Source organism: Emys orbicularis, chromosome 2 (assembly GCF_028017835.1).
Source record: "Emys orbicularis isolate rEmyOrb1 chromosome 2, rEmyOrb1.hap1, whole genome shotgun sequence".
NCBI classification, from domain to species: Eukaryota; Metazoa; Chordata; order Testudines; family Emydidae; genus Emys; species Emys orbicularis.
The window spans coordinates 286,931,740-286,950,486 of record NC_088684.1 but is presented as its reverse complement, the minus strand read 5'-3'; the positions used below and the strand labels follow the sequence as shown (position 1 = coordinate 286,950,486).

General features: G+C 45.1%; 1 protein-coding gene across 1 annotated transcript in view; it reads right to left on the bottom strand.

Moving 5' to 3' along the window:
* PLCD1 (phospholipase C delta 1) overlaps nucleotides 1–10,218 on the bottom strand; it is an 80,923-nt gene extending 70,705 nt beyond the window's left edge. The window contains exons 1-2 of the mRNA XM_065398934.1: nucleotides 10,119–10,218; nucleotides 1,619–1,783 (exon numbers count right to left, since the gene is read on the bottom strand). Coding sequence (XP_065255006.1) covers nucleotides 1,619–1,783; nucleotides 10,119–10,218 — 265 coding nt within the window. The remainder of the gene's footprint in view (nucleotides 1–1,618; nucleotides 1,784–10,118) is intronic.
* Nucleotides 10,219–18,747: the final 8,529 nt, after the last annotated feature.

Genomic DNA, 18,747 nt, shown 5'->3' with positions numbered 1-18,747 from the left:
CCAGATTGCTTGAATCCTAATCCACCTTGAATCCTAATCCAGTTCTGTAACAAGACCACCTTTCCTCTCCAGGTCCCAGTCCTATCTGAACCCTCACTCAGGTGAGTAGCCCTTACCCCTGGGTGTAATCCCAGACACTACTCAGAGGAGTAAGAACTACTCACCTGAGATTGAAGGCTGAGCCCTTAGCTTGGTTAGTTTCAATTGTAACAGGCAAACGTTGTACAAACAACCTGGGCAATGTGACCTTGCACTGCAGCACACCATAAAAATATATTTGGTATTATTCACCTAGCAGCTTACAATTCTCCTGCACTGATCTTTGTTTTATATCAGACAAACCCATGGCCAGCTGAGAAGGAGAGCAAAAAGAAACACAAATTGCCGTGTGAGCCAGTAAGATCACATGCCTGATGCACTCCCCCAAGAACAGGCATGTGAGCTTACAGTTGTTAACAACCAGCCACCTTTTCCCCCAGCATCTGCCAGGGCTTGTCGCCCTCTCTCTTTACAGCCTGTAGTAGTTCAGGATCACTGTTCACTCTCAGGTGTGCGTTCTGAGTGGTGAAGCCCAGAATGGCCTATGACCTGACAAACTCAGAGATTCTCTCTCTCTCTCTCTTCACTATGGCCTTTCTAGCCATATTTGTCCCCAGGACTGAACTTCTGGAGGTAAGCAGTGGAGCTGGGATGGTTTATTACTGACAGTGATGGGCAGGATTCATGTTTCTAAATCAATTAGGAGAACAACCTCGCCCTCACAGAGCCAGAGGAACAACAATGCACACCTGCCGTCTGCCCTTTCCCTTTGATCCCTGCAACTTTCCCTTTAGTTCTGAGGCCTGACTCTGAGCCAGCAGGCTCCCACTATCTCCTCTGCCCCTCGTTCTGCTTTCCCATGGAGACGCTGCAATTCTCCACAGCTGCAGTAAATGGGAGCCCCTACGGTTTTGTGCTGGGTTTTCCCTTGTCTGTGTGTGTGACCCAGTCCACACCCAGAAGTAGCTCTGCCTGTCCTCACCGGCTGCAGCCTTTGCTTGCTTAGGTGGGCTTGGAGGGAGGGTGGAGGGTCTGTACCCCGGTCTCATTCTGAAACAGCTGTTTTACACCACTCAGGGAGCGTACAGCAACCGTCAACAGCCCACAAATGGGGAGAATTCCTACACTGGCCCTGCCCCACAAGTGCAGGGTGGTACTGGGGGACATAGACAGCCCTCAGATCTGCCTAGGTTTTGCCAGGGGCCATTTCAGCCCCTAGAGCAGCCTTGAATCCAGAAGGCATAAAATTGGCTAAGGGGAGAGATAGCTCCGTGGTTTGAGCACTGGCCTCCTAAACCCAGGGTTTGTGAGTTCAATCCTTGAGGGGGTCATTTAGGGATATAGGGCAAAAATCTGCCAGGGGATTAGACTAGAAGACCTCCAGAGGTCCCTTCCAATCCTGATGGTCTATGACACCAGGAGACTGAGCACTGGATCAGACTCACTGACTGTACATGGAATGCCTACTTCCTGTTTTTACTTTCCTGTCTCCTAGGCCTACCCTCCCAACCAATTACCTCTCCAGATACCATACTGCTGGACATTACACTGTCCCTAGGATAAGGGGACAGTCACTTACAGAGCTGTGATTCTGGAGACCTCAGCATCTTCTTGGATTCCTGCCATATGGTTTTGCAGTCTTCCTGGAGCTTGTAAAACCTCTCCTTTCTCCAAGAGCTGGACTTCACTTTCAGCAGCTGGCTGCCCTTCAGGAGGAATATCAGATCCCTGTCATCTTGCAGGCCTGCACAGAAGAGCATTACCATTAGTATAACAATTAATGTCTATGTATACAGAGCTTTCCATCCAGCAGAATCCCAAAGTCATATACATACACCAATGAAATGCAACCAGCTCTGGGCTGGACACCAGGGAATAATTAGCACAATGTAGAGGGAGAGAGAATTTTGGAAAACACTGGGGCAAACTCCTCCCTTGCAAAACAAAAATCTCCAGGATCTTTTTTTCTTTCCCACACAAAGAGACTGGACCCTTGCTTTTATGGTCTTGTCCAAAAGATCGCAGCCCTGTCCGGGGCGCAGCGCGGTGCCAGGACAGGCGGGAAGCCTGCCTCTGCACCCCGGCTGTGCCGCTGACCGGGAGCCGCCGGAGGTGAGTCCATGCCCCAACCCTGCACCCCAATCCCCAGCCCTGAGCCCCCCCAAACCCAGAGCCCCCTCCTGCACCCCAAACCCCCCATCCCCGCCCCAGCCCAGAGCCCTGACCCCCTCCCACACCCCCAACCCCCTGCCCCAGCCCTGAGCCCCCCAAACCCAGAGCCCCCTCCTGCACCCCAAACCCCTCATCCCTGGCTCCATCCCAGAGCCTGCACCCCCAGAGATGCTTAGTTTTGCAGTTCTCAAACTGTGGATTTGCATCTCCAGAGATAACATGCTTGTTAGCAGCAAAAAATGTTTTTAAATAAATAAATAATATACAGAGGTGAGAAATAACAGACCTCAACTCTACTGTCCCCCTGCAAATTTGTGCACACCGAGTCAATCCCTTACCTCTCTCTAAAAGTGCAACGTTTCAAAAAGTTCAATGAATAAAAGATTGTTGGGGGCGGAATAGATCTGGACAAGGAGAAGAAGTCTGGAAATAAATGTGAGAAGGGGGGACAGGCAGTAGAAACAAAAGTGAAACTGTTTGAATTGCATATTCCAGAAGTCTTGAGGTCTTTCTGAGTGCAGCCTTCATTGGTTTGAGATCTACCATACCATTCTCTCACTAGAAGGGAAAACCTATAATGGCAGCAGGCTGTAAAAGAGACCCAGTTTGGGAATAAGAACCATTCAAGAAATATATGTTTGCTGATGATGTTTTAAAGAAAGTCACACCAGTGAACTGCTGGAAGTCACTTAAGCACTTGGATTCAGAGACTGCTGAAGTGATAATCTCACTTTTAACAGCAGTAGCTTCTTCTGCCGGTGTAGAAAGAATATTTTCTTCCTTTGGACTAATTCATTCCAAATTGAGAAATCGTTTGGGACCTGAAAAAGCAGGAAAGCTTGTTTTTCTTTTCCAGATTATGAACAAACAGGAAAATGAAGGTAAAGACGACTGAGTTAGCTGCAGAAGCCAATATTTTAAGTTTCTCATGTTGACCTGGCTGACACAGTCGATTTCATTTTTTTTTTAATATTTAACTATTTTAGTTAAAAAAAAAATTAACAAAAACAAACCTGATTTTAAAAAACATGAATGTTTAACTAAATTCAAAAAATCATACGCTTGTTTTGTTAAAATATTATGTTTGCTGTTGAAGAAAAAAAATTCAGAATACATAACATTGTTGTTTTAGTTAAATAAAACAATTTAAATGTCTGTCTGGTGATGTTCTCCTCCTAATATAGCATGGCAAGAAAATCCTCCAAATATTAATGATTAAACTGTTGAATTGGAGATAGTTCACCTCCCAATGACTTCATAACTATCTGCTTCAATTACCTTTGGTAAATTAGTAACCAAACAATCGTTCATTTTCTGATATAGCTGTAAAACTAATCTGAAAAGTTTTCAAAATAAATCACTTTAAAAATATATAGTGTGTACCTTCTAAAAATGAAACCTACATCTATCTCTGGGTTGTGAAGAATATGTATTAAGGTTATAACAACCAACAAGAATGCACTTTTATGTAGAAATCCATGATTAAATTGAGTCTTCCTGACTGGTGATTTCAATCAAATCCACCCAGCTGGTAACAGGTTACCTAGGCACCATTTCAGGCATGAAAATTCACAGCTGATTAGTACACTGTTTGTCTGCAGCTAAGAACCTCCTGTGACACATCAACAGCAAACGCCTGACAGGTCAGACAGGAAACCTAACTAGGCTTAGCTACCACTAAAGGAGGTATAACAGCATCATACTTAGAACTGAAATGTGTCTTTAAGCTACAGGCTGAGCTGGGGATGGGAGGAGGAGCAGCTGATCACCTGAATCAGTGGTGCCATCCCCAAATATTCAGAATTTATGAGCCAGCCCCCAAAACTGGTGTGGCCAGTTTGAGAGAGCTGTCTTTTGTTCTGTGTTTGTAGAGCACATAACAAAGTGGGGCCCTGATCCATGACTGGGACTCGTAGGTGTCATGGTAATACAAATAAATAATAATAATAGCAGGGCCAGGAGCATGCAGACAACTGCACCGGCGTGTGCTTGTAGGCTAGAGAAGAGGCAGAAAGACTGCGCTGTAATGGATCAGACTGAAGGTAACATTTTAGGTTGCCAAGCACAGCCCGAGTCTCGGTAAAAATAACTTTGGATTTTGGGATTTCAAGCACCTTCCTAGCAAGGATCTCGCAGCACCGTACAAACATTAAGTAACTAACCTCACCACACTCTGTGAAATGGGTGAGTATTATCATAGCCACTTTACACAGAAACTCAGGCCTTGAGACATTAACGTGCAACTTGTCCAGTGTCACTCAGGGAGTTTATAGCAAAGTGGGAATACAATCCAGGAGCCCTGGGTCTTAACCTCTCCTTGATCCCACCAAGTCATTGCTCTGGGGTCTCCTCTAGGGCACAGCACCTGGACACTCCCTCGATCTACCTCTGCCATGTTGCCTGTGCCAGACATGTCTTGTGGAAAGATGGCAGACTTCCCTCTCCAGGGTTTTCCTTGTAATACATTTCACCAGCACTAGACTCATTTTAAAGAGGCCGAGAAGAAGGCCTAGATCCTGAGGCTGGCTCAGGAGTCAGAGGCAAGGGGTATTACAGGAGATGTAGAAACGAGATGGAGATCCTGGAAAGATTATCGAGGTCTCTCTTTCCCCAGCATTGCCTTGGGTTTAAAAATTTTATTAAGATGATGTTAAAAAAAAAAAAAAAAAAGTGAACAGAGTTTGAGCATAGAAGTTTCTGGTTATCAGGGAATAATGTACAGATTATCGAGGGTGCAAAGTTTGGTTTAAGATCGGGGGGCATAAGGAATACATAATCTGCAATATCCCCGATTGAGGGTAAAAGGTTGATGGGTCAAGGTACAGGCATTGAGATGTGAGGGTATGAAGTTCATAGAGTGGCTATGTTCGGGTGTGGAGTATAATGAGTGGATATGGTGATGAGGATGGATTGACCCTCATTTGGTGAGATTTAATGTTCAGGGAGTTTATGGTTCCAGTTCATATGATCCAACGGAGAAGGTCACTTGGTCCCTTTCTCATAGTGGGAGAAAGATGTCACTCTGGCTCATGCCTCCTAGTACTGTCGGTGGCCGGTGATGTGCTCGATGTAGATGTCCCTGGACCATCGGATGGTGTCTGAGACCATGAGGCGCTGCATGAGCCGTGCGTAGCGTCGACCAATCCCGATTACATTTGTTACACACCTCTCTGTCTGAGAGCACCCCTGGGCCTCTGAGCTTTGTTCTCTGATTTGGTGGTGATTGAAGTTAATTAAACTAGGGCCTGATCACCCGGTATCACCGTGATAAAAAAACACACCAAAATTCGCTGATTTAAAAAAAACTATAAAAATCAGCATTTTTCTGTGATTAAAATGAAACGCTGAACTTTAGTTTCCCAGGCCACAATATATATAGGTATCAATTGAACCCGATGTTTTACTGATATACAGTTGAACCTCATTTATCAAGCTCTCCATATTAACCGAACCACCAGCCGCCTGGGGATGACAGCGGCAGGACTCGGGTGGTCAGCCCCAGGTGAGTGGGCTCCAGCTGCCAGCACTGCAAGGGAATGACCACCCGAGTCCCCCTCCCATCTTAAAATAAGGGATAGAAAGCTCTTTGCCAGTTCTCCTGATCATCCCAATTTTTGATTATCCGATCTGGCTCCGGTCCCAATTAAATCAGATAAACGGGGCTCCACTGTACATTTAAAGCCATTCAACAATCAACCACAAGTGGAGGAGGTTGCGTGCATTGAATAAGTGTCACTGGTACTTTCAGTAAAATTTAGTTCATAGTTAATATGTTTTTATTTTTTTCACAAAATGTAAAAACTTAAGATTCTCTGTAAAAATGCAAATTCTGCGTCTTTCCATGGGAAACAAATTTCTAGGATCCCTGCTGATCTGTTCTTCTTCTAGGAAACTCCCACAGGAAGGTTCTGGGTGGGGGGGAGAACATGAACCTTTCCCCTCAAATCATTCCTGGGTAGGGTTCACCCTACTCATGGAATCAGCAATTGCCTGGATCCCCCAGGCTCACGGATTGATGAGATTCATGCAGCTCTGGGGAGAATCTACGGAAGCCCAGCATCAGCCATGTGGACGTTTTCTGCCTTCCACCCCAGCACGGGGATTCCATCCTCGGAGTTACACTGCTGCCTCTGCCAGTATGAAATGGGTGGGAGGAGATTTCACACAGTGGAGAAGATAATGCAGATTCAAGCTTCCGTCGCTGTGCTGTGGATTTCCCCCAGGGTTTGTGGGCAGAGACTGAGCTTCGTTCTTGCTGACCCCACTCACCAAACTCCCATTCCTGCTCCAGGCTTTCCCCCTCCCCAGGCTCAGGTCCTGAATCCATGGAGGAGTCCTGGGAGTGGGCAGTAGGGTGAACACTCCTGCAGAGGTAGCTGTGCCCCTCACCCAGGGTGAGATCTGGGCATGGAAGGAACGCAAGTCACTACAGACACACATGACCTGTGTGGCCAGAGGGAGGCTACAGAGCCCTGCATGGTTTGCTAGTAGGCGCATCACAGCTCTTCCAACTAACACTGAGAGGCTGGGCAGAAGATGTATGGACTTTAGGAAGAATTTGAACCAAGAAAGCAGTCACCTTGGATGCCCTGGGCAGAGGGAGGTTCCAGGAAAAGAGGCTGCATGGAAAAGGATGGGAGAGAACAAGGAGGCAGGGAAGCTAGGAGGAAATGAGAGCAGAGAGGGCAGGGCCAGTGGAAAAGCCAAAGCTGAGAACTTGGGGAAAGAAAGAGGAGGCTGATGGAGGGATGTGACTAGCTCTCTTCTCCCACCCCCGATGGGCACTGTATGGCTCAGGAGGCTGGTATAGGAAGGAGTACTGCAGAAAGGGATCTGCGGGTCATAGTGTATCAAAAGGTAAATATGAGTCAACAGCGTAACACTTGCAAAAAAGAAAAGGGAAAAAAAGCAAACATCATTTTGGGATGTATTAGCTGGAGTGTTGTAAGCAAGACACAAGAAGTAATTCTTCTGGTCTACTCCGGGCTGATTAGGTCTCAACTAGAATATTGCGTCCAGTTCTGGGAGCCACCTTTCAGGAAAGATTAGGCAAATTGGAGAAGTCCAGAGAAGAGCAACAAAAATGATTACAGGTCTAGAAAACATGACCTATGAGGAAAGATTGGAAAAATTGGGTTTGTTTAGTCTGGAGAAGAGAAGACTGAGAGGGGACATGATAACAGTTTTCAAGTACATAAAAAGTTGTTACAAGGAGGAGGGACAAAATTTGTTCTCATTAATCTCTGAGGATAGGACAAGAAGCAATGGGCTTAAATTGCAGCAAGGGAGGCTTAGAGGTTGGACATTACGAAAAACTTCCTAACTGTCAGGGTGGTTAAGCCCTCGAATAAATTGCCTAGTGAGATTGTGGAATCTCCATCCCTGGAGGTTTTTAAGAGCAAGTTAGACAAACACCTGTCAGGGATGGTCTAGAATGATTGATAATGCTTAGTCTGGTCTTGAGTCCAGGGGACTGGCTAGAAGACTTCTCAAGGTCCCTTCCAGTCCTACGCTTTTATGATTCTAACAGATTTATTTGGGCATAAGCTTTCGTGGGTAACGAAAGCTTATGCCCAAATAAATGTGTTAGTCTTTAAGGTGCCACCGGACTCCTTGTTGTTTTTGTGTTTATGATTCTATGATTCTATAATGACACAGGCCCTTTTGGCTAAAGAACAGTTCAAATCGCGGCCATATCAATAGTGACACAAAGTCCAGAGTGAACTACCCTCTTTCCAAAGTGTGGAAGCACACTGGTATAGATGAGCGGGCACTGTCTGCGGTATACCTGCTCTGGGAATAACTGTGGGTTTTGCTCTCCAGAGGAAGGATGGTCCAGTGGTTAGGGCCCTAGCCTAGGCGTTAGGAGACCCATGTTTGAGTCCCTGTTCCATCACAGACTTCCTATGTAACCTTAGGTACATAGGTGCTGGAGCTGGGGGGTGCTGTGGCACCCCTGGGCTTGAAGTGATTTCCATCATATACAGGGTTTACAGTTTGGTTCAATAGCTCTCAACACCCCCACTATACAAACTGTTCTAGCACCCCTGCTTAGGCAAGTCACCTCACTCTTCTGTGCCTCAGTTCCCACTCTGTAAAATGGGGATAACAGTACCTCCCTACCCCACAGGGATGCTGTGAAGATAAATTCATCAGAGACTGTGAGGTGCTCAGATACTATAGTAATAAGATCCCAGATAAATACCAGAGATAGACAGCAATGTCAATGGGACAACACTCCTAGGTGTTTATTTGAACTACTTTCTATAAACAAATCTTTTCTTAGCAGGCTCCTAATCTCAGACTTGATTTTCCCATTGACAAGATTTTCTTGTCTAACATCCTGTTTGGAGCTAATGGGATTTGCTTTGAATATCTACTTTCTGCCTCAATGGGAGATCCATCCACTGTGGCTTCAGAAGATTTTGCATGAAAGAAACCACAGTCACAATACACACCAGTTTTATTACCACGTTATTTAAAGATCTTGAGACTATTACAGAGTAGGCTAAGGATATTTCTTTCCAGTTATATGATGATAACAGAACTTAAATTGGGCAAATAGTAGGCATACCTTGCATTGAGGGCCTTTACCAAGCCCTCCACACTGGGGTCGATTTCCACCTTAGGTCCTAAACCTGCAAAGATTAGGCTGCATGACTGAGGCCTCACTTAGTTAGCAGTCTCTGCATTATACAAAAGATATTCTGACCCTAAAATTATCGACGTGTCTTTGTATGGGTCAAAAAAAAATTTAATCTCCAAAAATACGGTTTCAAAAGGCAGCCACCTTCCCCTCTCCCCAATAAAAACCAATCACATACTTTAAAATATAATAATCCTGGGCTATTTAATGTACAGTGGTTAGAGTGAAATGTGTCATATTTAATAATAGTAAAATAATGCGCTGAGAACACACAATACTACAGAGTAGATGAGACTTCACAAACAAAGTCCCTGACCGGGAAGGATTACAATTTAAAGACCCTAAAAATGGCATCTCTTATAACCCCAATACATGATCTGTCCCAGCCTTACAGTGAAAATGTCAGTGATGGCGCTGAAATAGAGACGCAGAAGACAGATGCACTCATGAGATGTGTACATGAGACTGTAACAATAGGCATTTCCATACTGTCTACAGACAAGCAGGATTTATATGCTTTGACAATATTTTAAATTTCAACTACTGTACCATACACACACACACACACACCCTGTGTTTACTATCTGCTGTAGCTCAGATCTAATGGTGTTAGTTTCAAAAGCAAACAGGTCTTTTGGATAAAAGCCAGTGCAATGCTGTGGTAAAGTCTGAAACTCCTCCAACTTCCACCTGCACCCTTGTACCCAGGGTAGATCTGCTGAGAGGAAAGACGCTGAGACCAAAATCATCCCTTGTGTAAATCCACACAACAGTAACCAGTGATCGGTGAATAACGCAGAGATTAGGAAACTTGCTCTGAATTTCCTGGGGTTTTTTAATCAATCTAATTCAGACCCTTTAATGTAACTTTAGGCTCCATAATAATAATAAATAATAATAATGTAGTATTGATAAGTACTAAAACCAGACTGGAAAATCACTGTGCCCTATACATCCACCGTACAGCCATCAACAGCTCAGTAATATTTCAACATAAAGGCAACAAGAGCTTTAGAAATGGACTCTTAGCCCGAAAGATCCAATCTTCTTCCATGCCTGAAACCAAACAGCTTTGCACAGCACATCTGGAGGGTGGTTAGAGAAAAGTAACCACCGGAGTTTACAAAGAGCTTCGGGGTTTACTTTTGGGTGGGGTAGAGACTAGTGCCTCTGCCACCGCTACAAAGAGAGTGCCAGGCTTAGATTTAGACTAGCCGCTAGCAAAACAGCACGGAGGAATTGGCTCTGACTCGTCCCTTACCCAGTCTGATGCCATTCTGCGTTGCCACTCTATTGCTCTGTTCCTGCAAGACGTTGTCCTGGGATTTGCTCTGTTTGGGTTGTCTCCAGAAGCACTGCATGGTCCAGCCTGGGATTCAGGGAGAGGCACTGGGTGCTGGAGGGGACTGGGGAGCAGTCAGCCTCCCTGGTCCTTCCCTGATCATCCAAGTTCCCCCACAGTGATTGTTGTTAAACAATGTCCCAAGCTCCAGGAAGCAAGCAACAGCAGCAGGAGAGGGAGGAGGCAGGCGGTGGGTGTGACGATGGGATGTCTCTCCTCCCTGGCTTGTTCACAGGCTGCTGCTCATGCAGCAGAGATTGGAGGAGAAGTGACAGCAGCTCCCCGGGTGGAGAAGGGTAAAGTCGCCGCGCAATTAAACTCTTTGTGCGTCACCTCCCGGGGAAATAGCTTCCCAGATGTCACTCCTGCCGCCCAGCCCCTGCTCAGGGCTTGTCAGCTCAGCGTGATCAGAGATGCAAAGGATGGTCTGTTGTAGCGACCCTGACAACGTCGACAGCTCTGCTTGTTCCAAGGAGCTTGTAGGCTAGCAACCCCTGTTGGTGAAGTGAAGCGGGGCTAAGGCATTTCCTCCAGCGTGTGAAAACAGGGTTAAAAGAGTCCAAATGTGCTTGTAAACTGCATTTTGTACAGTGGCACTGGAACAGTTTGTATAATGGGGGTGCTGAGAGCCATTAAACAAAACTGTAAAACCCTGCATATGATGGAAACCACTTCAAGTCAGAGGTTGCTACCACCCCCCAGCACCCCTAGTTCTAGCACCCCGTGTTTGTATCAGTTGTGGTTAATGCAGTAGACTGGGGATCTGGGTTCAGTTCCCAGTTCTGCCAAAGACTTCCTGTGTGACCCCAGGCAAGTCACTTACTCTGTGGCTCCATTCCCCATCTGCAAAACTGGGATAATATTTCCCTTCTCATGCCCTTTGTCTGTCTTATCTACTTGTACTGAGAGTTCTTTGGGTCACTTACCATGTGTTTGTACAGTGCCCAGCACAATGGAGCCATGATCTCAGCTGGAGCCTCTAAAGACTACTGAAATATAAGTCATAAGACAGGCTCCCAAAGAGCAGAGCATCTTTCTTTTCTAAATCCTGGAATCCTGGCTGCCACTTTTAGAGGTGAGGTCTTAGCTACACTAGCCTTGTTTCCCTAAAATTTCCTGCTGTTACTGCCCCATGCGCAGCTCCCTGTGTGGGTAACAAGGAGAGGAGCAGTGCTGCCTAGTGGATAGAGCACTGACTGGGACTCAGGACAGCTGGGTTCTGTCACTGTCCTGCTGGGTAACTTGGGGGAAGTTACTTCACCTCTCTGCATCTTTGCTTCCCCAATTGTAAAGTGGGGGCAGTGATACTGACCTCCTTTATATCAGGCTTTGAGATCCAGTGGTGATAAGAGTAAGTTACTATTTATTTCTAACCCTGGTTTTAGTCTCTCCATAAGGAGTCTAAGCCAGTCATTGGTTTTTAGCTCAAAACTCCAAGTGGCAGAGAAAAGAGTTTCTTTACTATGCGGGGGGGGCACTTTATCTAGTGCCACTACATTCTGTCCGTTCTCAGTACACCTTTCACGGGAACCATACGTCAAAACTCATGCGTCAGCATAGAGAATCTGGCTCCTTTGATCAAACCCAAAGACATGATCAGAATCATTTGCCACTGCCCTCTGCGGAGTTTAATAGTGAAATGCCTTGGGGATCAGTGAGAGCCACTGATGGGTCTTGGAACTGCAGTAAACAAACAAGGTTTTGTCATATTTAGCCAATGTGATTGCAAACCACAGACAAATAACTGGAGGATAGGGGAAATGCATTCTCTGGCTAGGAAGTTACTGACCATTTTAACCAGGGAGTAGACAGGTTAAAGAGGGAAATTTCTCACTTATAAGTACATAATTGTTTTGGTTTTTTTACTCTTCACAGATGTGTAAGGGCTTGCCCCTGCAGAGTGTTCTCTGGCAAGGCTCCCATTGGGAGTTATGAACTCTAGGGAGAAATCCTACCTTGGCCTGGAGATGGACTGGATGATCTAATAGGTCTTATAATATCTATGGACTGCAAGACGGGGCTCTAAACAGCACTTGTAATTCACACAGCATTGCACTGGTTACCAGCCTAATTAAACAGAAAAACAAAGCACCATAGCATAGCGCCAATCACCTGGCAATGCTGGCAGTTTGCTTCCTTTAACATGTCTTTCTGACTTGGCAGCAGCTAGTGTCACTCCCCTAGGGCTCCAACTTGGAGCACACGGAACATCTCTGCTTTATGTTCTTACCAGCACTAATTCATTTTTAAACAATGCAGGTTGCTCAAGTGCAAAATCTACCTGATCTTCAAGACTGTTCTGAGTAAAGAGCTGTCCCCCTTCACTGAAGTTGCACAAACCTTCTGGAGGAGTATGGGCATTTACCCAGGTTAGGCGGATCACAAACACAGCAATGTGCAAGCTAGATTTTACTTTGGGGCTTCGGAGACAGGAAACTCTGTTTTGTTTTAAAACAAAGGTGAAGGTTTTGGGCCAGAAAGCCTTGCTTTGGGAAACAGCAGATCTTTATTTCACTGGAGTTTGGGGTTACATAAAGGTGACATATTTTACAAATGATGCGTATATCTTCCTGATGGTGAGAGGATGACATTATGTGTTATACATTATTACCTAATCACAATATGTGTTACATGATATCATGTTACATTCCAGAGTTGGCTGCACTTCAGTGCGGAAGGGAATGATTCCTGTGTATATGTTACAGGCCAGATTCTCCTACCCTTACTCACACTGGATAGTACCTTGCTTGGATGCCAGTCCTCGAAACGCTTCCGCAACCATGCAACTTTACCCATATGAGCAATCTCATTGAAATCACATGAGATTACTCGTGTGACTACAGTTTTCCATGTACATAAGTATCTGCAGGATCAGGCCTTAGAGAGCAGTCCCACTGATTTCAATAGGGTTACTCATGCAGTAAAAAGAACAGGAGTACTTGTGGCACCTTAGAGACTAACAAATTTATTTGAGCATAAGCTTTCGTGGGCTACAGCCCACTTCATCGGATGCATGTAGTGGGAAATACAGTAGGAAGATAGATATATATATATATACACAGAGAACATGAAACAATGGGTGTTACTATACACTCTATAAGGAGGGTGATCAGTTAAGGTGAGCTATTATCAGCAGGAGAGAAAAAGAACTGTTTGTAGTGGTAATGAAAATGGCCCATTTCCAGCAGTTGACAAGGAGATGTGAGGAACTGTAGGGGGGGATGTGAGGGATGCAGTAAGGCACTACTCATTGTAAGGATGGCAGAATCTTGTCCCAAAGTTAGCAAAGTACTTAGGCCCAGATCCTCAGGCCTAGGTGCCTTATTTCAAAGGGAATTAGGTGCCTAAATATCTTTGAGGAACTGGGCCTTAGATGCCAAGGAAGTGAGCACTTTAGATGGAGAGCACTTTAGATGGGGATCCTAGAGACAGTAAAAAGGAAATGATCTAGGGATTCTTTGGAATGAAAAGGAATATATATGTATAACAATAATTATACATACAGCTCACAGCTTCAAAGCATTTTCCAAATATACTAATTACTCTCCACCACGCTCCTATTAAAGGTAGATAAGGGAGCACTATTATTTTATAGGAAGCAGATCGATTTTTGAGCTTTTTGGGGCAGGAACGGTCTTTCTACTCTCCATCTGTACAGCACGTAGCACAATGGGCCTGTGATCTCAAAGGGGGTCTGATTACTGATTACTATTGTAATACAAATAACAACAGAAAAGTTAATTGATTTGCCCAAATTAATGTCTGATTTGGGATTAGAATGCAGGAATGCTTGGCTCCTAGACCGTGCTCACACAACCAGAGCACAAGGCTTTTTGGTGACCAAAGATGCTGTCACTCATTATTATGTAAGAGATGAAAGATCCTGTACCTTGAATAATCATGACTATTTAGCACATGCCCATTATGTAACTCCTGCTGATGTCAATGGGAATTTCCCCCAGAGGGCAAAGGTCACACATTACAGGCCCTACACCTGTAAATTTAGGAAAAATACATCTCTTTCCAATGACACTATAACCTCACCTTCACTTCATGTGCTTGCCCAGTAAATGTCAGAATTTCTTACAAAATGGCAATAGTGTCAAACTCTGACAATATTCCCCAACCTGGGGTTTGCTGAATTTTCTGTCATTATGGAATGTAAAATAGGAATAATGTTATTCTGCAGAATTATAAACCTAGTGCAAATAGTACATTCACTGCATTGTCTCTTGGAAAATGAGCATGACACCTCCATCATTAGATACCGACTGCTCCTTGGAGAATCGTACTGAACAATAGTGAAAAGAACCAGTGCTACGTTTCCTCTTGTACCTTCCCAAACCCCAATACGATCTCCGAAGAACTTGAATTGCAAGAATGTGAATGTCTAAAGGTGAAGTGGGAAAAGTTTCCAACTTTCTTTCTCTCAGGAGGGGCTGGAATGAGCCCATTGGACGACATACTCAGGAACTGCACTCAGACAACCAGAACATCACACAGGGAAAAACAACAATATGCTATTCACACTTAGCCATTGGCAGGGGGTGTAAGTAATTCCCAGGTTGTCTCAGTGTTAGGGGGCTAGCTTCACCTCTAATCAGCCATCATTCTCTATACACCATAATCTGCACTAGAGCTTTCACACTGTGTTGAGGAAGGAATCTAAGACAGACTGAAGATGACACTTCCTGGGGATAATTTTCATTTTTCTTAGTGAATTTACTGATGGTGAAAGGTGCAGAATTGCTCTCCTTGGCCCTACCCACCATCTTCTAGCTAAACACTTATGTTACTTATACATCTCTATAAGTTTAAAAGAACCCGCGGCAGAAGAACAAAGAAATTCCTCATCAACAATGCCCTTGGCTTGTCCAGTGTGTCCCATGCTTCCAAGGAAAGTAGTGACTTCCAGGCCTATGATTCTGCTGCTTCACAGTTGTTTGCTTTTAGTTTTGCATCCTCTTGAGCAGGGGTAGGCAACCTATGGCACATGTGCCGAAGGTGGTACGCAAGCTGATTTTCAGCGGCACTCACACTGCCTGGGTCCTGGCCACCGGACCGGGGGGCTCTGCATTTTAATTTAATTTTAAATGAAGCTTCTTAAACATTTTAAAAACCTTATTTACTTTACATACAACAATAGTTTAGTTATATATTATAGACTTATAGAAAGAGACCTTCTAAAAACGTTAAAATGTATTACTGGCACACAAAACCTTAAATTAGAGTGATTAAATGAAGACTCGGCACACCACTTCTGAAAGGTTGCCGACCCCTGCGCTAGAGTCTAGTACACAGAATATGTAACAAGTTCCACCTTGTGGTGACTCTAGGAATAAGCTAATTCACGAAGCAGGCAATGTGGGTTCTAGCCTCATTTTTCCATCGCAGGTTTGCTTACACTTAGACTTTCTCTGCCTGTTCCACTCCTCCCCTTTGCCTGCTCCTCCCTTCACAACAGCAAATGTGCTTGAGGGATCCTTTTACTGGTGTTAGTGCTGATCCGTTTTGTCTTGTGAGGGCTTTGAAGTTTACCTGTTTAGCCTCGGATGTTCACTTTAAACACCTGCCAGGCCATGTCAGGGATCTCTCTGAATCTGTGGCCATACTGCCACTTTCAAACTTTCACTTCTCTGTGGCTTTCCTGCAACCACACTTGGTTACATCTCTTTCATCGCTGTGTTAGGTGGAATTATTCTTTGCTCCCCACATCATTTGCAATGGTGCCTGCCAGCTGGGCTGGCCTTAGGGAAAATGTCGTTCTGGGAGAACGTGTATTTTGGCACCCCTGGCCCGTGTTGCCTCCCCGGGCCTCCCCACCCCCCATCGCACCCAGGCCCCGCTGCCTCCCCCCCACATTGCCCCAAGCTCCCTTCCGCAGCCTCACACCCCAGCCATGCCCTGCTCCTTGCCTCCAAGGCACCCGTCCTCCCGACCACAGCACCCGGGGCAGTCTGCCACACTGCCCACCCATAAGGCCGGCCCTGCCTGCCAGTGCTGTGCATTCAAGGTCAGCAGTTGAAGATCCTCATCCTGGCCTTCAGTGCCCCGCACGATCTCAGCTCTAGCTCTGCTCTCCCTTCCCCCTCTCCCCCATTCCTTGCACACCTTCCAACTTTTGACCTCCCGTCATTGCCTTCTCCCACTCTCAGCTTTATCCCTGCCCCTTTGCACGGAGCAGCCTCTTGACCTACCAAGTGTGCTCCTTCTTCCTCTTCAAGTTCCTCATGAAGGCCCATCCCCCCCCACGAATCCACCCTACAGTTTTGCCTTCACACCCTGGCATGCCTGAACTGTTGCCCCATGTATTATTTTTGTCTGTGCTTGGGCCTGGTCTTCACCCTAGGGTCCATGTGCATTTCAGCACCCAGCACAACAGGGTCCCAATCCCAACTGGGGGCTTTGGGTGCTCCCATCACTATTCACTACTAGTCAGAACAACCCCTGAGGTTAGTTATGTGTGGGTTAGGAATCCTCTCCAGTTTAACAGAGAGTCCTGGTCCTAGCCTTTCCCTACCCGGAACTAACTGTGCTACAAAGATCAGCACAATGCCAAACCTTTGGGGAGGTTAAGGGATGGCTGCAGACTACTCAACAGGAACCCCTCTCTGCCTAACAGTGTTAGATTCCAAACAGAGCTGGTCCAGTGCCCCTAGGTAGAAAAGATAGGGGACTATGACATGTGGCTTCAAGGGATTAATTCAGGGAGGGGAAGGGGACAATCCTCAGGGCCCTGCTGGGGACATGGGAAACAAGAAAGTGAACCATTCAATAAGGATTTTATGAATACTTCTAACCCCTTTACTATTGACTCCCACTCCAGTATTTTTGCTGCAGCAGAATGCAGTCGCCTTCCTTTAATGTGGCTGTGGCCCTTCGCACACAGTGACTGTAGGCCATGTTTTAATTGATGAACTCTGATAGAAACGCCAGGTAGAGTCAGAAGAGAAACAATTAATGGACTGCGGAATCCGCCAGATTTCTTGCCCGACAAATGGAGATGGCATTTCACAGAACAAGTAATAAGATAAGATCTCAGCCTTGAGGCGCCTACAGTTGAACCAAACAAATCCAGACATGAGGCACAGAAAAGTTAATTGATTGGAGCTGTACCGGTGTAACTGGCAAAACTTGACCAGTCCAGCTCTCCGCCCAGCTCTCCTCAACAAACCAGCCTACAAATTCACTGAGCACACTCACTAGCTTGTAATATATGTATTGGACTTCTATGGCTTTTTAGTCTGGACGATCCCTTGAATGTCTTTAGAGTCATAGTGTTAAAGACCAGAAGAGACCCCCCACATATCATCCAATCTGACCTCCTGTATATAACAGGCCACCAACACCACCCAGCACCTGCTAGCTATCCTTTAGTACTAACATTAGACCGACGTATTACAGCCCATAGGAGACTAAACTATTGTATGCCGCAGGTAGGGAACTGATTAAGTAAAATATACCCAGATAATCTTTTAAGAACCACTGGATTCGTTAAGCTCAGAATTATTTTGTGCTTGTTGTTTCTTCTAATGTTCTTTTCTTTGTTAATTATTTGAATTTTGTAATATACATTAATTATTATATCTCCACTAGACCAGATTTAGAAACAGCAGGAGCCTCAACATCTATCTGCCACACTGCCCACCCGTTTTACAATGCACCTATCACCAGAGAGTTTGTGCGGTTTAGACACTTTGACATACATGACGGGTCAATATTTCCCCTGATCCTGCACACAGGTAAGCATGTGAGTAACTCCGCTCACCTGAGCAGTTTGGCATGTGAAGGTAATGCTGTGCTTGTGTGTGTGCATGAAAGGGCTCTAATCTTAAAAATTGCCATTTTAAAAAAAGTTCTAAGATTATGCAATATTTACTTCTTTTTTGCTTCAGACAGGCAGTGAAGAATACAAACAGCCACTGAAATCCTGTCTAACAACTAGCCAGTTCCCAAGACTGAATAGTATCCACTTAAAAACGACCTAGAAATCAGAATGGGAATGATTCCTAATAGTTCCAGATGCCTTCCTCGCCTTTCTTTTCCCTGATGAGCTGTATAATGAATAATTCCCCTGCAATGACTAACATTAATCCCGATTTCACCCCACTGATGGATTTCTAACATCTGACAAACCCAGAGGAAAGACATCCTGAGCATGTGGGATCTACCTCCACTTCACTTGTTGAAAGCGGCTGATTATATTTAATGCCACAGATATGCATGGCACTTATTCATTTATCTGTCTCAGGGGTCAGCAACCTTTCAGAAGTGGTGTGCCGAGTCTTCATTTATTCACCCTAATTTAAGGTTTCGCGTGCCACTCATACATTTTAACGTTTTTAGAAGGTCTCTTTCTATAAGTCTATAATATATAACTAAACTATTGTTGTATGTAAAGTAAATAAGGTTTTTAAAATGTTTAAGAAGCTTCATTTAAAATTAAATTAAAATGCAGAGCCCCCGGACCGGTGGCCAGGACTTGGGTAGTGAGTGTGCCACTGAAAATCAGCTCGCGTGCCGCCTTCAGCACGTGTGCCATAGGTTA